Below are 24,195 nucleotides of genomic sequence, written 5' to 3' on the forward strand. Positions count from 1 at the left end.
ACTGTAATTAGACTTTGTAAGTATATTATCATGGTGAAATTATTATGAAGTGAAAATTTTATCAGACGTACGAACTTTGCTTATAATAATTTTGTAGCTTAAAGCTTGCTAAGTATTACGTTGTGTTTGTAATAATTGATTAATTTTATCTTGTAACTACAATTCTTTTTATATATATGTTAAGAAATAGGAACATGGTATGTTTTTTTATTGTGGTATAAAATAAATATACATGTCAAGTTAAGAATTATGACTTTAATTTTATTTAATATCTTTTTTCCTTGCAATGCTGTCCAGGAAAAGTCTTAAGAGTATATAGAAATGATGGTCTCCTAACTCATTTCTGTCCGCTCACATTCCGTAGCCGAATGGCATTTCTGCGACGCGAAACGAAAACGGAAAGGTAGTCTGGCTCTGTCGCACCCATACGCAAGAGCGATAGAGATAGATATCTACGAGCGTTTCGTTTCGTGAGCGTTTGTGCCATTCGGCTACGCACACAGGCTAGGCAGAAATCAGGCCCAATTTCTCACGAATGGAATCCACGGTCCAGAATACGTGTTTTATATTACACAAAGAGCTTCTAAAATTTGAGAAGTTCCTCTGGTTTGTTTTGAATATCATAAATTGTATTAAAAAAACATTAGCTGAGTGCTGAGAGTAACATTGATAATCTCCTCATTGAGAACATCCTTCTTTTGAAAGCTTATATTCGGTTGAAAACTACAATAATGCCTTGGCCAAGTCTCGGCCAACAAATGGGACGGAGGGTGTGCTCTGGGTAAGTTAAGCAAACCGCTAAATAAATACCTTATACCCTAGTACTGACAGGAGGGTAAAATAAAACAAATAATAATTTAATCGATGTTCACTTTATTACTTACACCTAAGTAGATAGATATTTCAGTACCTAAGTTGCCTTTGTATCAGTACTAACATAGGTATATTATTTTATATTAACTTTGGTTTGTAGAGTAGTCTTGTAGAGTAGATCCTAAGTTACTCAAGCTTCTGCGGTGTAGACCTGTAAAATTAAAAAAAAACTAACTTAGTGATAACACCAAATTGAGTGGCAAAAGTACATACAAGTTATTCGAGTAACTCAGCCAAACGTACTGTTTGTTTCATTATGGACTAAGAGCCCAAAGGCACCAGAACTTCCTCATTTTCTCAACGATGAATCTTTGAGATAATGTAGAGTCCGTATCGGCGTTTAATGTCTGCATATTACCTAGTTCAGCCTTTCGGCCATTTTTTTGCTATAAGGTTTTTTTAAAAAAAAAACACTAACTTTCCTTAAATTCTCAACCCTCATTTTTATATGTGTTAGAAAAGACTATAAGGATTTGATAATCGTCATTGTCTGATCATTTCCGCCGGCCGTAACTTTTAACAGGCGCTTGAAAGTCTCTCTAACTTACCCTAATTTCTCAAGCTACGGCCGGCGGAAATTATTAGTAAATGATGATAATCAGTTCCTAACAGTATTTTCTAACACATATAAAAATTAGCCTTGCGAATTTAAGGAAAGTTAATACTTATAACAAAAAAATTGGCCGATGGGCCGAACAAGGTAATATATCTGCGTACATCGAATCTGCATCAATACGAATTCTGCATTATCCCAAAGTTTCATCCTTGAGAAAATGAGGAAGGTCTGGCGGCTCTGGGCGAAGAGTCCATTATGAATTAAATAACACATGAATTGTATTGTATTGTAAGTGGAGCAGTAATTGAAGCTACTGTTATATTTTTTTAGAGTAGTCACAGACGTCACAGTATTTGTTATTTTTAAAACATACATTTTCTTACGCTTATTCATTTCACCTACTTTACCTTACTCCTTACCATAACAATTTTAAAAAATTGTCCGTTTTAAAATACGGACTTGCTTAACACATTCACGGACACACACTGTCATCATGTGTCATAGGCCAAAGGAAACAAATGACTACGCTACGGCTGTGGCCGTACTGTCCGTTTAGTAGTTGGTTAGCTACCTTTCTTTTCAAGTTAATTTTGTTGGTGTCCATGTAGGCCTGCAGCGCGAGGTATATGAAGCGGTACTGCAGGCTGTTCTGCACCATGCCGGCCCGCTGCGCGCGCACCAGCCTCACCGTGTTGTACACGTCGATCGTGCAATTCAATCCTGCAACGACGCTTATTGGTTATCCCACATCAAACGTAATTGACGAATGTTGTGTACCTACTTGGGGCGAAGTAAACGGGGAAGGGAAGTGTGCTCCGCCATTATTTTACCTATATGACAATATTTCAAGTACGTGCGGTACTAAAGTTTTTACAAGTTGAATGACACTAGAGACTACTGAATATAGACTTAGTACTTTTATATTTATGGGAAGTCTTTTTCAAAGGGCTTATATTAATGTGTCGCTTAACTTCAAACCTGGGTAAATCCATTCTGCTTTAAGGTTGAGTATATAAAAAATATAATATGATCTGAAAGATAATCAACTTTATAGCAGAATGGATTTACCCAGTTTTGAAGTTAAGCGACGCGACAGATTAATTTTGTCAATACATGAAGTTTTTTTTTTTTAAAATATTAAGTGTCATAAGTCATAAGATTTCATGATATTGGTACAAACAATGTAAAATGGTGAGTAAGGCTGCCAGAGCTCAACGAGGGTTCGGTGTGCTGATGACGGGAGGACTTACGGAACTAACTTATTCCGTCTATTGTCCTTTGAGTCGTCGGCAACCCGAACCCTCCTTGGAACTTGTGCATTCCTTTTTGCTGTGTACTTAACAAAGCAAAAGGGAGTGTACAAGTTTCTAATAGGGTGGCAACGCGCTTGTGACACTGTTTGAGTTGCAGGCGTCCATAGGTTACGGTGACCGCTTTACATCAGGCGGGCCGTATGCTTGTTTGCCACCGACGTAGTATATAAAAAAAAAATGTTGGCAGCAGTCGGTAGAATCGAAATGGGACCACAAAGTGAATGCTCACCAGAAGAGTTGATTTTGTCAATAAGTATGTCAAGAACCACCATGGTGCCGGACCGCCCTACTCCCGCTGAGCAGTGAACGCAGAGGACATTCTGAAAATGTTCAAACAATTTAAAAAAAGTCAATGGTTACATTACGTACGTATATCCATCAGTTTTAGTGGAATCAGAAAATAAGTATTAGGTATAATATAAGAAATAACTACCTCAAGAACAATATACATACATATTAGTTTATCTTTCATGTCTACAAGAGCGGTATACTCTTGGGTCGTCTCGTTTATTTGTCGTCACGTTCCTAAATTTGTCCGATTCTGCTTTCGTCAGCCATTCTTCATTCCTCAACGTAGTCTGCAGTCATTATCGTCTTTGACCATAATGAGTTGTTCACCTTTTTCTTATTTCGACTCAATCGTTTTTCACCATTTCGTATTTGGTCATATTCTAATTTGTTACCGACCTAAGACTACGAAAGACCACAAAAAACAAAGATTTATCAGCGAACATGCCAAAAGAAGATTATGACGAGAGAAGAACGAGACGGATTAAGATAAAGACGAACAACGAAATTGATCGTAGTTGAGAAAGACCATCGACGATCGTAACGAATAAACAATGGCTGACGAAAGCAGAATCAGACAAATTTAGGAACGAGACGACTCAGTCCGTTTTCACATTATCCGATCCGATATCGGATGTCAGAAGGATTTCAATAGAAAAAATCTAAGATGGCGCCTGTAATGTATGGGATATCGGTCCGACATCCGATATCAATTCGGATAATGTGGAAACGCATTCAAGAGTACCACACGAGCTTAGTCAGATAATGTTAGTAAGTATTTAAATATTTTGCGTAAGCATATCAGTTACGTTTTATTTCGTAATCCATCATCACGGCAGCATTTCCGGGTTTACTGCAAATATTTGACAAATACAGTTGCGTTTGAGTCCCCTAAATTGATAAAATGGATACCTGTTCTGGCGGATTCGGCTCATTCATGACCTGCGCCATCTGCCGGTTGACCTCTGCCACGAACGCTAGCACGCAGTCCGGCTCCTCCGGGGTCCCGTGGTCGGGCCACGACTACAATTCAAACAAGCTAATCAGTGAAATACTCGTACTATGCACTAACAAAAACTCGGTAGCATTAATTAGGTATCCAACTACCTATAAGCGTAGATAATGTTAATTACAGAGACGATCAGAATATTCAGAATAGAATAGAATACTTATATACAGTTGATACCTTTTGAACGCTTTGCCTCTCGCATCAAAATGTTGCCTACACGCCATACCTCTACTACCTAGTAAATAACGAAAATAAACCTTATCTGTCAGCAGGACAATTACTTTGACAGCGTCCGCCATAGCAACTTTAGGCGTTGCTGGCGTCGTGGGCACGACAGCACACAACGCCTTTAGGCGTTCTTGGCGGTCAAAGGGTTAACACATGGCACCCTGATAGGGCAAATTAGTCTTATGTCTAGTTATATTAGTAGTAGCAGAATACCGACCGACGACGGTTGACGACCGGTTTGGCCTAGTCGGTAGTGACCCTGCCTGCTACGCCGCGGTCCCGGGTTCGAATCCCGGTAAGGGCATTTATTTGTGTGATGAGCAGAGATATTTGTTCCTGAGTCATGGATGTTTTCTATGTATATAAATATTTGTATATTATATATATCGTTGTCTGAGTACCCATAACACAAGCCTTCTTGAGCTTACCGTGGGACTCAGTCAATCTGTGTAAGAATGTCCTATAATATTTATTTATTTATTTATTTTATATTGGGTTTCACTAATCAATACTTGAATTTAAAAAGTCGCAACACTATGAACTACTGACTCGCAATTCGTAATTATTCGCTTGCTTGAGTCTCAATTGGTTCAGCACAAGTGCGCTAGATGTAGGTATGGACTCGCGAGCGAGAACGCATGCTATACTAGACCTCTAGGTCTACATAAAACTCGTAGAGTTCGTATATTTATCATATGAATGCATACCGTAAACTGATACTGGTAAATTATTTTGCACAGAGCTTTATCGTCGGACACGTCGAACTCTCTTAGGATGTAGTTTTCGTAGCACGTTTCCGAGATCGACTTTACAAGTAGATCCCCGTAATATTCCTGAAGACCCGATAGAGGCCAATAACGTTCACATTTTTTCTGTAAGAAAAAAAAGTAACTTAATGGTCAAGTGAAAATATTTGGGAAAGTCTCCCTATGGCGTTTTTTATGTTCAATTTATTCCCATGTGTTACGAATAGCACACACTTGCTGGTCACTAGAATAAAAATGTATTACAGCCTGACCTGAAATACATATTATGACTATTGTCAGGAGGGCGCTGCTATTCTGATGTATGCGGTGAGTTCAGTTTATAGCAAAAACATATTATGTACTCCGTATAGACAGACAAAGTCTAAGAAAAATAACGTACCTCAGTACCATACAGAAAAAGGCATGGTGGCCTAGATGGCGTTACACCTCTGGGGTACGCTCGGCTAGATGGCACTAATATTAATATTTGACATTTTAACACATATCATGCTATGAATATGGGCCAAATTGTCAAAACTGAGATGCAAAAGTTTTGAGCCTGTGTCCAGAGATGGCAGTCTATGCACTGTGATTACACATTTTACTTCGACAGTAACTCTCTACTTTGGTTTATAGTATGAAGAAAATAGTTGTAATGAAATTCCACAAGATGGCGCGTAGTCATGTTATGTATTTCTGGTCAGGCTTTATATACCTACAGGTTGGCAAAAGTAGCTTTGTCAGTAGAGCACTGGCTAGTAGAGTAGGTACTTAACCCCAAAAAGAGGAAATTTGGGGTTTTGAAACTACACCAGTTTCAAAATGTTAAAAATTAACCTATACACTATGTAACATAATTGCCGAAGATAAATCCTACGGCTTCTATAGTACCTTTAATTTTCATGGTGTTTATTTTAAAAAAAGGAAGTGGTATTCGTAACCGCTATTCGATACCGGTTATGCTCTTAAATGGATCACCAGCATTAATGTTACATCCTGTATAGGTCTTTCAATTAGCAATTCTGCTATAAGGTTGATTATCTTTCAGACTATATTATATTTTTTATATATTCAACCTTAAAGGAGAATGGATTTACCCAAGTTTGAATCTAAGCGACACAATTTCGGAAGGATTTTCTTAAGTCGAAAAAGTGTATTTCCAATACTGAACTGCAAATAGTGTCATCGAGGCTTACCTTGCCTCGTTCAATTTCATTTGTAATCATAGCTATAACTCTAACATCTTCTTGCCACACCATTCGCCAGAAATCGTCCTTAGTAGTTGGCAGGCAGCCTTGTGTGACGATATATAACTTGTCTTTAACTGAAACATATGCAAAAAGGTGAAAATAAAATAAAAAGTAATAAAATAAAATGGTGGTATACTAGTTTAACACTCGTACCTGCATCTTGACATAAATTCCCATTTATCTTGTCCATGTTCATATTGCGCCGGACCACCATAAGCGCGTCGTCCGACAGAGATTTAGAAACAAGTGTAGTCTTAGAGAGATCCTCGGCAGCAATTATAGCTAAAATAAAATAAAAAACTTGTTATAAGTATTTTACTTTAGAAAGTTAACGGCGCACAAAGTAAAATATTAAAATATATAATACGGCCAGGCCCCGTAGCCGAATGGCATTTCTGCGACGCGAAACGAAATCGAAACGCCGCAGAAAGGTAGTCTGGCTCTTGTCGCGCCAATACGCAAGAGCAATAGAGATACATAGCTACGAAAGAGATATTATCGTGAGCGTTTGTGCATTCGGCTACGCACACGGAGTTTATTTATTTATTCAAGGAGTACCAACAGTTGTTTACACAGATAATACACAGAGTTGTTGGTTTATGTAAGACGGAAAGCGTTACTGCACGGGCTAGCTGATGGAACCTCTATTGTGCTGTTTGGAATAGAAAGAGTGAAAGTTTACATTGCAAGCTGTCCAGGCTTTCGGTAGAGGAGTGCAGGGAGGCTTGCAGGCCCGCGCCGGCGCGCACATAACTCGCGTTGATGTAGCTCGAGCGCTCGCCAACGCCGCTCGGCCGCAGCGCTACCCGGGTTTGATCATCTAAGTACACAACAATGGGGGATGTCTGAAAATTTTAAAATCGCCTGATATTTTTTTTGGTGATAGGAATAAGCATTTCTATTTACAGAAAAAAGTTACAGATTTTTTGGTAGCACCATACATTTTATAAAAATAAAAACGTGTTGCTCGACTGCGCGTACGACCCACTTCGGCAGTTATGAGATTTGTCTTAGTCTTTAAAAAAATTCCATTTTGAATCTGTGCTGGCCACAGACACTGACAGTTGATTGTCAGCTTGACATTTTTCTCGGAGAATTCATAACCATATCTGGTGAACTATTTATTACTGTTTTCGACTCATTTTCTCTCCCTGGCCTCTGATTTTGCCTCCTTCTACGACTACCTTCGCTCTCGAACCCCGGACGTTGATTTTACTGGCTTAAAACGACGACCTTTGATATTAACCTCTGGACCTGATTCTGCTTGCATTAACGAAGACGTTTGCTTTTAAACACTGGACCTGATCCTGCTGAACTGTTTACGATCCGTTTTGCCTCCCTGACTTCTGATTTTGCTTGATATAAGGACGATCATCGCTTTTAAGTTCCGGACACTATTTGTTATAATGAATACAAGTACATAAACACGATATAAGGATCCCAAAACATGCTTTATACCAACTTGTTCTAAAACCAACCAGAAAAACCCAGATTTAAAATTGTTCATATTAAGAAAGGAGCTGAAGGAAAGTTGGTGTCAATAGGTTGGCAGGAACTGCCCAACCAGAGTGCGATTTTGCTGTGAAGACCACTTGAGTGTAAGATACCGTGTCTTGTTTACCAACCTTAAAATGCAGTTACACGCTGGCAATAATATCATAAAAAAGAAAGCCATAAATATCTGACACGGTGGCATTTTATAAAATGTGTATTTTTTGGATAGACCAATAGGAAAAATATGGTAAAATACATTTTTTTTTATAATTTGCAATGTCCTATAATAAAATATAATTGATTTATTTTATTGTGTTGTTTTATTTTACTTCTTAGTTGTAGGTGTGTGTCATGTGTGTCGAGTTACTGTCAAGTTACTATCAAATTCAGTCGGCTATGGCTTTCCATATTCTTCTATGGCCCTCCATACTGTTAAAGCATGATTAACGATTAACAGCACTATAGTAGATTGTGTTACGAGGGAGCAAAATTGCATATTTATAGCGAGGATATAAATTGAATTGTGAACAAAGTGAAGTATTCTATATGTAATTGAATACTGAGTGTAGCTACTGGGATTCGAAAAGAAAGGGTTATTTTATTCCCTGCACTTTTCCTCTTTGCTATTAGGGACCAAAGTGATACTTTTCCCTTCAAGGACACATTTTTTTTACATGGTTACATAACATACCATTTTTTATGTTCATATAACATATCATTATATATAAATTTCCTAAAAGTTGATGTTAATATGTGTAGCAAATTTAATTCCACCTTGTGTCTTAACACTTGAATCCCTCACTACGCTCAGGATTAAATTTAAGAATACCTTGCTACACTCAAGATATATATCTCATTTTTCTCCCTTGTTGCACAATCTACTATTGCTACCATTTGACACTTATTTTTTCATATCATATAAGCAAAATACTAAAATATGAATCAGGTCTGTTGTAAAAATATTATGCACTTAATCGACACAATTTTTTTATACATAATATTAAAATATGTTACAACATAAAAAATTAAATGTTCTCATAGCAATATAGGTATTAAGATTTATAAGATTATAAGTATTAACATTTTTAGTTATTAAGAACTATATTTGCAGTGCCCTTACAGGGTTCATAGCTGTGCTATACCTACTGAAATGTACCAACTTATGTACCTATGATAGCAATAAAGAATTACTGATTATTACTTATGTGCAAACACTTTCCGTGGCGTTAATATTTTATACAGGCCAGACAAAGTTATTGAACAGAAAAGTGTCACTTAATTCCCTCCTAACAGGGCCGAAAAGTACCCTTTCTGAATGGGTGATGTGAAAAGCAGTAGGCGTCACATCGCAAACTCATTTCCTTTTTGAGCACTAACTACTTAAAGCAGACAATAAACCAACAATCTAAAGTTATTTGTTTAGGGCACAGGTCCTTCTCTAGTTCTCATCTGTAGGCAGGTGCGCTTATGAATCACTACTAGGAGTTAGCCTGTTTTCACATTACCCGATCCAATATCGGATGTCGGAAGGATTTCAATGGAAAAAATCCAAGACGACGCCTGTAATGTATGGGATATCGGTCCAACATCTGGTATTAGATCGAATAATGTGAAAACGTACTTATGGGTGCTAAAATGAGTAATAATGTTAATATAGATCAAGACAAATTTATGTTTATTACACTCTAATAACATGTAGTTGCACTTTTCAAAATTAATGGGATACACATTCTCTGTCCAAAATATCTCTGCATCTTTCATCAATTTCTTCTTCACAGGCATTGTGTTTGTCGCTGTTCCACATTTTGGCAAATTAGATGAACTAGCTCTTACAAAATCGCTAGTACCTATCCACGTTTTCCCAATTCAATGGGCTTAAAAATTGTAATCAGGTCCGGGGTTCAACGTAAAGGCCGTCGGCAGCAAGCAGGGCAAGCACGCGTCTTCGTTAATGCAAGTAGAATCAGGTCCAGGGTTTAAAATCAAAGGTCGTCGTTTTAAGCCAGTAAAATCACGGTCCGGGGTTCGAGAGCGAAGGTAGTCGTAGAAGGAGACAAAATCAGAGGCCAGGGAGAGAAAATGAGTCGAAAACAGTAATAAATAGTTCAGATATGGTTATGAATTCTCCGAGAAAAATGTCAAGCTGACAATCAACTGTCAGTGTCTGTGGCCAGCACAGATTCAAAATGGAATTTTTTTAAAGACTAAGACAAATCTCATAACTGCCGAAGTGGGTCGTACGCGCAGTCGAGCAACACGTTTTTATTTTTATAAAATGTATGGTGCTACCAAAAAATCTGTAACTTTTTTCTGTAAATAAAAATGCTTATTCCTATCACCAGAAAAAATATCAGGCGATTTTAAAATTTTCAGACATCCCCCATTACAATTAAGACATTTTGAGACATCCAAATGTTAAGATTCTATATTAGTTGACTGCGCAACATGTTTCAGAGAGGCTAGGCCTCCTTTTTACATCAGCTTCTCGTGACTTTGATTGCGTGCCATATCATTGATATGATACCATTAAAATAGGATTAATTTCAGTGCAAGAATGAAGAGGTAGGTAAACAGGGTAATTGTCAATTTAATACCCTACTTAGTATATTTATATGGTAATTATTCATCAACTTACACGGAAGTATGTTCTTGTATCTATTTTTCGTAATATTCTCTGGTTTATTTCCCTCGATCGTTGTAAACACGTGTCTGTCTTCCAACATCTTTATCGACTGGAATTCCCCTTCAAATCCATTTTTCTTATCGAGTTTTTGCGAATCTTCAATATCCTTGAACAAAAAGTACCTAATTAAATAATTAACACTGTCGCCAGAATCACAATGAGTCATTTTGCATAGAACTGTAACAGACGTAGGTAGGCGATTATATTAAGTAAGTAAGTAAATATTCTTTATTGCACCATTTTACATGTTATAAATATACAGAATGTTGAGTGAGACTATAACTAGGTAACAACAGGCGGTCTTATCGCTAAAAAGCGATCTCTTCCAGACAACCTTAGGGTAGCTGGAAAAACGGAACAGAAACAAAAGTTAACAGGCAGTGCAAGAACAATAAAAAATATAGAGAAAACCAACACAAACACACATACATATATACCGAATCATAAATTAAATATAACAAGATCATACCATCCCATACATTAAAATGCGACCGCCTAAGACCGCGCTTACACTCCACCACACATAGATGGCGCCACAAAAAAAATGTCTTGTAGCTTTCGATTATACTTGTAGATGGCGTTAAGTGTCACTTTTGACATAGATTTACGGCTCGGAATTGACACTTAATGCCAATCTACAAATAATCGGTGGCAACAGGGCATTTTTTGTGGCGCCATCTATGTGTGGTGGAGTGTAAGCGCGTTCGTAGGCGGTCGCATTTTAATGTATGGGATGGTATGATCTTGTTATATTTAATTTATGACCGAATACATAAATAAATATACCTTACATATACATAATACCGCCTGTTGTTGCTTAATTTCTTGTTTGATCTTATTTGTTGTATGTAATTACTTAATGTGCACAATAAAGAATATTATTATTATTATTAATACATACATACATACATACATAAATACAATAAATAAAAATGGCAACTTAAGATAGAGATAGATAGTATAATTTAAGCTGATTTTTGAAAATTGGAAGAGATTTTGCTAGTATTAATTATTTTATTAAGTAGAGATCGGACAACTGGTCATTCTAACAACATAAGGTTCATTATTCCGAAAACGTCATACATATGACTACCAACTGTCCGATCTCTGGCGGTAAGTCAGTGTTAATGTTGTCTCCTGATCTCCCTGCAATACCTACTCTTTAGAATAAACACGTACATAAATCGCATTCATAAACAGCGATATAAACTCGTCTATTAAGAACATATACCCACTTAGGTACTCGTAAATAATTATGTACTCTGTTAGAAGTATTTATCGTTTTTTTCCAATAGTATTCATTCATTAATTTATCATAGGTATAGGTATATTATTGTAGTATTCGCATGGCAATAGTAATCATTATTTACTATAATTATGTACCTAGTTTATTTTAGCGTTAAATAAAATAAGTATTAATAATCTCGAAGAACTGAAAAATATAGTAGATATACAACCTGTTTTTATTGAATTCCGTTAACTTTAAGGGAAGGTTCTTTAGATCAAATACAATTAATTTGTCTAAGAAACTAGCGTCTTAACTCTTACGGTTATCGAGTTATTAAAAAAATAAAGATAATTACTGAACACGTGTGTGACAAGCTTTACCAATTCCTAATGTTATTTGTTTTGACATGTGCCGTCAATCACTTGACACTAACTTGAATGTTATTGTTAAGGGTCTCTCACACTAATAAATTCATTACACTAAAAAATTTTTTTTTGCGAATTTAACTAAAAGTGATATACGGGGTTGTTCCTGATAATGAACCTAGCTACGTGTCGAATTTAACGGAAAACAAAAAAAACACGGTGTATACAGTCACCGTCACAAATAAGTGATGATTTCTGTACCTTGTCGCTTTTAATCGTTTGACAATTTCGTAGAAATGCCATTTCGTTATATACTTTGGAAACCTGATTACATGTACCGACATGAATCAGGTTTATAAGAGATACAGGTGACTAAATTATTTTAAGCCTTTCCAATAAATTGGTCAGTTTCTTTCTTTAGCTTAAAATCAAAATATAGCATCATCAAAACAATGTTCTGTGAGCGGCGAGCAAGCACGGTCGCGTGATAAAGGGTATCGCGTTACTTAGTCCGTAATTTTCTCACTATTTTTAGTGCGATGCGGCTCATCGGCTAAGATTTATCACACTAGTATGCTACGCCCGCAGGGGAGCGTTTTATACTGTCTCGTGTACCGGGAGACCTTTCTCTGAATGCAGCACATGGTGTTAGGCGCGCAAATGTTCGTTCAGCACCGCCAGCTCCGAGAATTGCTCGCCACTACCTACGTTGTACTTCTTATGCTGTACATCATGAAGTACAAGTGCCCTCGTGTACCTGCATCTGGGAGACCTTCCTCTGGATGCGGTGCGCGCGCAGGCGGGTGCCGGAGACGGGCTGCAGCAGGCGCAGCTCCTCGCCGGCGCCCGTCACCATGGGGTAAGCACGCAGGTGTTCGATCAGTCCCGCCAGCTCCGAGAACTGCTCGCCGCTGCCAACGTCGTACTTCTTGTGCTGCGGACAACAATGAGTTAAGTATCCTATATTTGAGGCCTAATTTAAAAATTACAAATATTTTGAAATTATTTTTTCGACTTGCTTTGTTGAATAATTTGAAGAAAGTGCAAATTAACTCGAACCTATATAGCTTATTTATAACTTTTATTTTGTTCTTTGTCTGAAAAAGAGGTAAAACATGAGTTTTACCGCTAAAGCAAAATAAAATCTACCTATTGTGAAAATCCAAAGGAAAATTCTCTTTATTTCTTGATGAATTCAAAATCTCAAATATTTAAGTACACAAGCCTTTACTCATCCGTAAAGACAAAATATACGAGCATTATTTATTTGCAAACGTTTCGTTTAATGACCATACATCGGGGTTTTCGGAGCGGGAACGTTTGACAATTAGCCAAAGAGTATTTACTTAAAAACAGATCGTACTCTAGTAGGTTTCTACCGAATGAATAATTGATTGAAAAACAAATAAAGATTAATCATACATATAGGTACATATTTTATAATGGCCATTCATTATCAACCTCTTCAGTTAAGTCTATTCATTTATAAATAAGAAAATGCTTCATAGTTTATTCTGAAAATCGTGTCAACTATTAAATTTACAGCAGGTAATTAATTAAAGTTTTTTTTATTGTTATTTTATAAGCAGAGATCGGATTTTTGTGCGTCATCTCATACTTATATATTAAAATGACGTAAGTCACTAAGAATGTCGCAAATCCGTCCAATCTCTGCTTAAAAGTTATAAGACTTTTACGGAAATTAAAATAAAACTTTGTCACAGATTGTATACAACTCGCAGAGAGGTAATTATTCATTAGGCATAATATGATATTTTCTTAGACTAACGTATCTGTTTATCTTTACTCTATCTCAAATCATTCCCGCTCCGAAAACCCCGATGTATGTTAATGACAAAAATTACTGCAGGTGAAAATATACAGCCATACAAACTTAAAAATGATTACTGTGCTCTTAAATGTACCAACACACTAAAATAATGTATTACCAAAATTTTATTAATCACTTCACTTTCACAACTGAACTTTGTATATTTTTAAAACTTCTTTCGTGTAGCCGGCGATGTTTCTTGAATAAAGTTCGCCCGGGAGCTGCAGACCTGACCGAGTGCGTCAGATGCACTCTGCGGGAATAATCTACAGATCGATGGTGCGAGTGAAACCGACGAATGCATACGCCTGCATGCATCGCACTGTTCGCTCCGTCACTCCGCCACCAGGGAATAAGATATGAATCTATCTCATACAAATAGTACACTACACATGTAAACAATGTTTTACTCATAGAATTAGGATGATAAGCGTAAGCAAATTGATAGGTCTGTGGTTTTCTCTCTTGTCTCAAACCCCATCAAATTCTTAAAGCCTTGATTTTATTTGTTAAAAATATAGTTCTTTGGTTTTACAAATAAATAAATATTGGGGACACCTTACACAGATCAATTTAGCCGCACAATAAGCAAAGCTTGTACTATGGGTGCTAAGCGACGATGTGCATACTTAAATACATACTTATATACATAGAAAACATCCATGACTCAGGAACAAATATCTGTGTTCATCACACAAATAAATGCCCTTACCGGGATTTGAACCCAGGACCGCGGCTCAGCAGGCAGGGCTGGCAGGGTCACTACCGACTGAGCCAGACCGGTTGTCAAGGAGGCAAAGAGGTTGTATACATGATCGCACTCGCCAAAGTTGATACCCGAGCAAGTGAAAGATTTCCATATTGAACCGCGAGCGTAGAGAGTGATGAAAATGTGTAATATTGCGTTACGAGGGTTTCGATGTACGTAGGTTAAACAAATTTCACCACCGAGTATAAAACAACATTCTCAGCACACCGCACACTAGGAAAATATTAACTGTAAAATTTCAATCTAAATCAAATCCATCAATTTATTTTACAATTTAAACGCCAATTAAATTATGTTTACTTGACGCCTAAGCTGGCTGGAAAAAGACCTGGTAAGTTAGTTTTTTTCCCCTCACTAGCTCGGAAACACGTGTTTTGTCCTTTAATACCAGCAGGTAAAAACGCATTTTATCCACTAGTGGGTAAAGTAATTTGACCTTGAATAAAGTCAAATTAACTGCTTTAAAATTGATAAAAGTAGGTGAATCTAGTAATAAAGATGATTTACCACCTGAGGAACTACTGGAAACAGTGATAAACGCATTTTTTGCGTTGTAATTTCCTCGCTATAGTGAGGGGAAAAGTTTTGTGTTACACTCGGGTGCAAATGTATTTTACTTCTCGTGTGTTGAAAAACGAGCAAGTGAAAGGATTCTATAGTTGAACCACGAGTGAAGCGAGTGGTTCGAGAATAGAATCCTGAACTTGCGAGTTTTCCACACTCGGCGTTAAAATACAACTTTTCCCCCTTGTATAACAAATAAACTATTCCCGTGTTGGTGCGGTAAAAATGTTCTTTCACTCGGTGGCAAAATTTGTTTTACCTTCGTACATTGATACCCTAGCAATACACAAGATTACAATTTTCGAATCACTCGCTACGTTCGTGGTTCTACACCGTGTTTTTTTTGTTTTCCGTTAAATTCGACACGTCGTTAGGTTCCTTTTTAGGAACTATCCTGTATATCACTTTTAGTTAAATTGGCAAAAAAAAATTTTCATCGTTTTCATACATAATAAATTAATTTATTAGTGTGAAAGACCCTTAAGAATTACATTCAAGTTAGTGTCAAGTGATTGACGACACATGTCAAAACAAATAACATTAGGAATTGGTAAAGGCTGTGATGTACGTGTTCAGTAATTATATATCTTAATTTATTAAATAACTCGATAACCGTAAAAGTTAAGACGCTTATTTCTTAGAGAAATTAATTGTATTTGATCTAAAGAACCTTCCCTTAAAGTTAACGGAATTCAATAAAAACAGGATGTATGATTGATTGAAACAACATGTGTGATTGAATAAATTGTGTGTTTAAAAGTGCTTCTTGTGAGCCTATTTGAACAAAGAATATTTTGACTTTACTAAATAATAACCGCCTATTTTTCACCTGCATTATGGGGTAAATTTTAATAGGTATACTACTACTACACTGGTCGCAAACAATCATATGACCCGCCTGTAGAAGCCGTCATTGCGAGGCTATGCGTTTTTTTCCCTGCGCTTTATCGAATCTAACACACCGCAGCATCACCTTCACACCGTAAATGATTGCAGCACGGGAAGCATGGTCGCGCGATAGACGATAAAATAGCAGACCGTCCCTGTCGCACTATTTGTAAGTGCGATAGGGACGGCCTGATATTTTATCGTCTATCGCGCGACCATGCTTCCCGTGCTGGTGACAAAAATACAGCCTGTGTACCTATAGGTAGTTGTCGTAAACGTAAACTTACTTTATTTAATTTATGTCACTGTCCAACGTTAACAACAATGGTATGATGTGGAGCAGCCTGCACAAGGTTCTTAAATGATTCTGACCTTACCTGCGGCAGTTTGTGGCCTTCTGCGAGAAACGAGATGCCGAATACTAAGTGTTCGGTAACAGGTTTCACGGGCTGTCGTTACAGTGTAGTTGAAGATCAATCAATTATTAATACTTTATTATTATGTCTTCCAAATCCAGTTTCCATGGAATTATAGGTAATTTATAGAAATAAAAACAAGTGGAAGTAATATTATCAATTGATAAAAATAACACTTGGATTTTGCGCAGTTTAAATAACATTAGCATATGTAAGTAAGGTGTAGTAAACATCAACATGCCTCATACCCACCCACATACACGCGATGGACTGTTTTTTTAGGATCGCTTATTAAGGAGAGCATTATGAAATATACTAATTCAAATATTATTAATGAACAGGTAAACGATTATTTAATCGTATATTTCTATTCTGGGAAACCTTTTTTGTTGTCCTTAGATTCAAAGAGCTCGCAAATCTGAGCGGAAATAACACAAAAATTCTAAATTGCTCGTTGGAAGTATCTACAACTTTAAATCGGAACACTTACCCAAAAAAACACTGCCAGTGTAACATATAATGGCCATACTAATTGCCCTCAACTAGTATTCCTCGTGAGCCCTCTAGACCCAACACGTTGAATCATGGTCTTTATTTTATTGCATCCTTCAAGTCTCCTTCGGAGTTTAGTTTTCTAACTTCATGTAAAATAAAATGAAATCAGTTACCGATATGATTTACCGTATGAGTTAATAGTTAATATACATTTCCAAATAAATTAGAGTTAAGTGTGATGAAGTCCTAAAAAAGTCCATAATTACTTTATTTCATAGCTACTCTAATAAATTGTAATAGTTATTTGTTATACAAGGGGGCAAAGTTGTATTTTAACGCCGAGTGTGGAATTGAAAAACGAGCAAGTGAAAGGATTCTATAGTTGAACCACGAGCGAAGCGAGTGGTTCGAGAATAGAATCCTGAACTTGCGAGTTTTTTAACACACGAGAAGTAAAATACATTTGCACCCGAGTGTAACACAAAACTTTTCCCCTCACTATAGCGAGGAAACTACAACGCAAAAAAATGCGTTTATCACTGCTTCCAGTAGTTCCACAGGTGGTAAATCATCTTAATTACTGGATTCACCTACTTTTATCAATTTTAAAGCAGTTAATTTGTATTTATTCAAGGTCAAATTACTTTACCCACTAGTGGATAAAATGCGTTTTTACCCGCTGGTATTAAAGGACAAAACACGTGTTTCCGAGCTAGTGAGGGGAAATGGATATTTTTTTGTTTAAAGAAAATTAACCCAAGCCTCAAGGGCCTATTTTAGATATTAGCTAGCTTTTAAGTTTAGTCTTAGTTTCTTATATAATTATGTAGATATGTTCATGTAAATAAAGAATTGATTTCACCCAAAAGACCATCGTTGAGAAGTTGATACCTATTACCTACGTAGTACCTATCTGCATTAGAGTAGTGTGAACATTGTCAACAGTATTTGGCGAAAATATATGCATTCGGGAGACACGTATATTTAAGATTAGTAATTCCTACCTACGTTCTTAATACGAAATCAACCAAAGACATTCAATGACCCGGCCTAAAAAATGGCAGCGACCGCGGAGGCAGTTATGTATTACTCCGCTGTGTAGTGTGGGAGGATTTGTCGAATACTTATACTTAGATTACTCAAATGACGAACAAAAAAATCTTGTCATCGGTAATCAACAGCGAACTCATTATTAACTATTCAGTTTTTTGTTCATTACCTACAAGCAAATGTGTAGTAACTAAACATTATAAATAAAATATTATCCCAAACAAAAGCTTCCTCTCCAAATACCTAGTTTCAAAGAACAATGTGTCATCAAGTCCAAGCCAGGGACATTGAGGATTATTTAGTTAGTTTTAAAAACAATAGTGAACAAACGATCATTCATCTACCTATATTCTGTGTAAGGCTAACTGACTAGGTACTCTAAGGATTTAGTTTGTTAGAGATCAATAAACTAATAAACTAAACTAAACTTTCAATTGTAACTAAGTATGTAGTATGTGAGTGCACCTTGATAATTTAGATAATATTTGATGTTTATTTAATAACGGTAATAATACACTCAAGGTGCCTTAACTGCTAAGATTGTAAATATTAAGGGCGAAGGAAGACGGATATTATAGACAATTAAATAGGTATAGGTTCCTACCGTCCTTTGAATGGGACGTAAATTGATTAATATGATTATAGTTCAGCAACAGAATGCACCTTGGAAATTCTGACTCATGGGGTTTTTGGATATAGATATTTTGATAGCTACAGTTACGAAACACGATCAAAATTATAACATACTGACTATCTTAACTGCAACGGGAAATGCCCGAGCGCGGGAATTCCAACCGGCAGAATCTTTTATCGCATTAAATTCGAACATAAAGGAGAAAATACATCAATGAAGCCAAATAGCAAGTGAATCGCTAATCAGGCTTTGAAACCTAATTACATATGTTTTTAATAGTTCACAGGACAGTTTAGTTTAAATGAAACCTAATATTATTACAATCAAGGAATCCTTACAATACGTTGCTTGGCAAGAATTATTAGAAGACAGATCTATAATTAATTGGCAGAGCTCCTTATTCGAGGATATAAATATTTATTTAAATTGTATTAATTCCCAATTTTTGTTATGTATTATTTACAATCCTGAATCTAAAGCTAACAAATGCCTCCGAAGTATGACTGCTTTGAAGGCAAATTAAATTGATAGGTTTTCTGATATTATTTTGAATCAATTCGAAATATTATCAGAAAACCTAAACCTTTTAAGCAATGAAATAAATACTATTGCCCTGTCCTAAGCCCTTATTTCTGAGGCTCTCCTTGTATGCTTTTACCACTGTCCCCGGTTCTGGGATACGGTACCGTCCACTCCTATCTCGTTAGGTCATTCGAGTATATTCTGTTACCGAATGTTGAGATAAATGTAAATACATAAATATAATAATAATTATTATAGAATATTCTTACACAGATCGACTGGATCTCTCGGTAGTTCAAGAAAGCTTGTGTTGTACTCAGTTGGGTACTCAGACAACGATGTTGCGTTAAATTCGAAAATTTCGGAATGCTCCATACATACTTCTACCACCCATTTAAGGGAGATGCTCCTAACCCCGGAAGAGACCAAAAGTAGCCTATGTCATTCTCCATTTCTTTAACCACCTCCACTTAAAAAATCACGTCAAATCGTCGCTCTGTTTTGCCGTGAGAGACGGACAAACAAACAGACACACACACACTTTCCCATTAATATTAGTATGGATATACATAAACACTTATATATGTACATAGAAAACATCCAACCTCAGGAACAAATATCTGTGCTCATCACAAATAAATGCCCCTGCCGGAATTCGAACCCAGGACCGCGACTTAGCAGGCAGGGATAGTACCCGCTAGGCCAGAGTCAAACCGGTCGTCAAACATATGGAGCGTAATTTCGGGTGTGACTTATGATGTCGTCTAAAAGCTGTCCCGAGAAATTGTGGGTTGAACCGTGGTTGAACCATTGTTGAACCATAGTTGAACGTAGCTCACCTGGCGACGGATCATGACGTGTGAGACGCGGCCGCGCGCGCGAACCGACAGCACGAATTCGCCGGGGTGCGCCTGCGACTCGCGCACCAGGTACGACCCATTCTTGCCTTTTTCCATTATTAACTGCTCTGCCTCCTTTGCCGACATCACTCCGTGAAACCACCTGTAACCATATTACCAAACACATAATACTTTATACTTATGACTTTCGTGAGAACTTTGCAAACCTGCGTTTGAACTTGTGTATATATGAAGAAGCTATGTTAAATGTCGTGTATTTCTAACAAACAGAAATAACAACATAAATGACGGCTACAATACGTGGAGAAGAATGGAAGGGGAAAGAAAAACAAATGAACAAGTATTGGAGCAAGTCGGGGAGAAGAGGTCTCTGCTAAAAAACAATTGAAAATAGAAGGGGAAACATGTTGGGACACCTGATACGGCACGATACTTACATAAAATCAATAATCGAAGGGTGAATAGAAAAGAGGAGAGGTAGGGGAAGATCGAGGCGTGCGTTTTTAGACCAACTTAAAGAGAAGACCAACGTAGTGACGTATCAGGACCTCAAAAAAGCGGCAGAGAAAAGAACGGAATGGCGCTTACTCCACAGACAAGAGCCTGGCTCTTAAATAATATGATGATGAATAATAATTACGGACCATTATCAATCAATATCTCCAAAAATAATTAACATATAATGAATTTCATTTAGAGTAGCTCAAACTGGCCGCAAGCGTTAACGACTTAAAAACTGGTGAACTAACTACGTCTGAATCAGGCTGGCATGAAACACAAAGAACCATGGAACTATCAACCGAGCTATCAAGATAATGAAGGCATCAAAAGCATCGTACTAAATCGTTATTGATTAATTATTATGCCTTGCGTACTAACAATGCTGCAATAAAATAAGAATTAATAAGTAGTTCTTATGTAGGAATGCATACTATTAGCAAGGACATCACAATTAAATCCTCCTGCACAATATAAATGTTAAGCAAGTAATGGGACGATGAGAAGCAGATAAGCGTGGTAAGTAGACAATAAAATTGTATATAGCCCTATTTTAAGTTTCCGAATGACAGTAAAATACGACGGGAAAAACTCGTTTAACCGACCGCTCCATTTCGTGTATTTCGTTTAATCATACCTCAACTACTAGCCGATTAAATCTCGACTACAAGCCGAAATTCCACTAACACGAGTAGTCTTTGTTTTAAGCGATAGGAGGCAAACGAGATGACAGCTCGCCTGGTGGTAAGCGATCACTGCCCGGTCATGGACACCCGAACCCCTATGACCATCAACGTTGCAGGTGCCTTGCCGGCCTTTAAGATGGGTATACACTCTTTTCTTGGAGGTTTGAAGGTCATACCACTAGTTTCCCAATTTCTAGCGCTAATATTTCAATATAAATTGTATTATATTTTTCAATATAAATTGCATTATATTATAAAATATATTATATTTTTCGCCGTTTTCCACAGATTTGCGATATAAGAAATCATGCGCTCGAAATTCAAAGATCACGTTATACCTTCGCGATTGTTTTAAAGTTTTTAAAAACAAAGCATAAAAATTAATTGAAACAGTCATCATTAAAGGGAGATTTCAAACAATTGTAAGTACGTAAACTAGCGGAAATACCGATTGTTGATATGTATCTATTGTAATTTTTATTTCATTTGACTTATTTCAGGTAATGACTAACGTTCTTTGTTATTCTTATTCGGAGAAATTGAGATGAATACTACTTATACCCGATACCTACCTACATGATACAATCATGTAGATTAGAAATAGTTTTTAATTATGTGATAAAAAAGATTTGTTTTCAATATCGAGTTTTGGCGGTGGAAGTGGGAGACGCCGTGACCGTGACTGCAGCGGCCTCGGTCTCAATGCTCGAGATGTTTTCGGCGCTGCCCACCACTGCCCTATTAGGAACTGATCGTTGTAGGCACTTCCGTTTTTTAGTATTTTTTATAAGACTATTGTCAGTGCCTACTTGTAATAGCTCTTTATTTCAAAATAATGGTGCTATTATTTAATTTCAGTACGCGTCGTAATTACCTACTCAAAATGTCAGAAACCGCCAACTGTTTAGTCCAACATAGGTATTTGCTTGAGGTCAGTTGGCACTGTTGGCAGAGAGGATGGTGGGTCCGGTTGTAGTAACTTTGCTTATTTAGATCGCTCATATTATTGGAATTGCAGGTTTGAGTATAAAAGAAAACATTATAAATACATCGGGGAAAACTAATTTATTTTCATCGAAATTAATTTATTATTTGGGTGAATCAACTTTTTCTTGCCTGTTATTGCCATGGTTACGGTCCCCTGAGTCACGCCGGTTTTACGAAAAATTATGCTACTTAAACTATGCAAACATGCATTTTTGTGGTGTTAACAAGCCCCTTCCTTAATTTGCCACCTACAAACATGGACTACTTGCATGCTTGCATAATTTCAGTAGTATAATTTTGCGTAAAACCAGTGTTACTCAGGGGGATGGCAATAAAAAGTTGATTCACCCATTTTCATTGAGACTAATCGCGTATAATTTAGTTTCAAGTCGTTTCGGTCTCTAACGTTTCAAGGACGGGATGGCGTTATTCCCGTGGTCTCGGAGTAGACTGGATAATGTTCAAGCCAACATGTTACAGCCACACGAGGTTTTTAAACTGCCATTTACAATTTAAAAAAATATGTGTAAGAGTCGTGAAATTCAAAACAGTGTTGACGGTCAATGAGGATCAATTTACTTGAATGTGCTGAAATTTGAAACCTATAACTAATTCAGAAAGATTGGTTTGCAGGACCACAACCCAGTATAAGGGCCTATTTTTACGTAAATTGTGTAATATGGAGTTCTGTTCAGATAACTCCGTTCCTTCAGAAGTATCTTACTAAATCTAACAAATGAATTCGCAAAGCAGCGTGATAACATAGGTAGTAGCAGTTAAATACAGAGATAAATTATACATATACACATTTTAATAGGTAGGTACTTACATGTTTACCTACCTGAGGAATTCCATTACAATGTAAACTACATGTGTAGAATGCAAACTGAACTAGAAGTAGATTATTATTAAATATATCATACCCATGAATATGGATAGGTGGATTATATTAACAATGCCTAAGAAAATGTCTTATATATCCATTATAAGTTAAAAACTACTCAGTTGAACTTACTTTTTCAGCATGAAAGCTTTGCTAAGTTCCTTGAGGACCGTGGAGACGATGGCCCCGGCCGCCGGCACGGCCAGCACCGAGGCGTCCATGCACGCGGCCAGTGCTGCCGGCGCCAGCACCCCGAGCCTGCTCAACCTGGGCGGATCCTTTGACATTACTCTAGATTGATATCTACTAGTAAAATATAGTGATTCCGAGATTTCCGCGCACGACCGTCACCGCCGAGCGATCCGCTTCGCACGCTGTTTGGAACTCAAGTGACCTCTGCGCGCACGCATGACTCGCGCAGAGCGCTTTACGGCCCTGCTGACGTGACATGCATTTGTTTTGATGTCTGTAAGCACTTCATGGGGATCCCGCTGGTCATAGCCTTATGTTTACCAGAGTTCAGTGGTGTAGGTACCTACCTAAATAGTAAACTTCAGCATCGTACACACTATAAAACTATCGAATAACGGATAAAACTTTCAGTAAGCGTACGTGTAACACATTTCAAAAGAAAAAATATTTTATTCTGTAGATAACCGCATTTGATAATTTTTCGCTTTGAAACAACTACTTGAGTTGAGTTTCACAGTAAACGTAATAGGTATTTATTTACTTCCCATTTGGCACAATTTCGCTTTAGACGACTCCGTGCTGCCACATATAACTAGTTAATGCACCCCTATAAAACTTGAAAGGTATGCCAAGTGAAAATTTGAACAAATAAATAAAATACGAAGTGGTACATGCTCATCAATTTGAGAAACAAAACTACTAGCAATAGTAGCAATTTGGTTGGGACACTCCCAATGTCCATTTGCCGAAAAATATACCTAAATACCTACTGCGCTTTGTATTTTAGACCCATCATGAAATTTTAAAATACTGAAAGATGACTTAAATACCTATATTGTAATCAATTAATCGGATTATAGTTACTTACCTAATCAGAATTCATACAA

General features: G+C 37.0%; 1 protein-coding gene across 1 annotated transcript; it reads right to left on the reverse strand.

The window, feature by feature from the left end:
• Window positions 1–855: 855 nt before the first annotated feature.
• Window positions 856–23,510, reverse strand: LOC125241865 (tyrosine-protein phosphatase corkscrew-like). The gene is made up of 12 exons (XM_048150547.1): window positions 23,249–23,510; window positions 20,042–20,204; window positions 12,791–12,967; window positions 10,393–10,546; window positions 6,946–7,083; window positions 6,417–6,545; window positions 6,210–6,337; window positions 4,975–5,139; window positions 3,943–4,053; window positions 2,972–3,062; window positions 2,001–2,149; window positions 856–1,024 (listed from the first exon to the last, which is right to left on the reverse strand). Exons 1-12 carry the CDS (start codon window positions 23,401–23,403, stop codon window positions 1,004–1,006), a joined length of 1,581 nt encoding a protein of 526 aa, XP_048006504.1. The 5' UTR covers window positions 23,404–23,510; the 3' UTR covers window positions 856–1,003.
• Window positions 23,511–24,195: the final 685 nt, after the last annotated feature.

The sequence above is a fragment of the Leguminivora glycinivorella genome, chromosome Z, assembly GCF_023078275.1.
Source record: "Leguminivora glycinivorella isolate SPB_JAAS2020 chromosome Z, LegGlyc_1.1, whole genome shotgun sequence".
Classification (NCBI taxonomy): domain Eukaryota; kingdom Metazoa; phylum Arthropoda; class Insecta; order Lepidoptera; family Tortricidae; genus Leguminivora; species Leguminivora glycinivorella.

Bases quoted from the DNA above. Each gene is read 5' to 3' on its own strand.
- LOC125241865 (XM_048150547.1), bottom strand. From the start codon at position 23,403: ATGTCAAAGGATCCGCCCAGGTTGAGCAGGCTCGGGGTGCTGGCGCCG. The intron at 7,084-10,392 runs GTAAGTTGATGA...TTGTGTACTTAG, and splicing joins ATACAAGAACATACTTCCGT to ATGATCAAACCCGGGTAGCG. The intron at 6,338-6,416 runs GTACGAGTGTTA...CATATGTTTCAG, and splicing joins GAATTTATGTCAAGATGCAG to TTAAAGACAAGTTATATATC.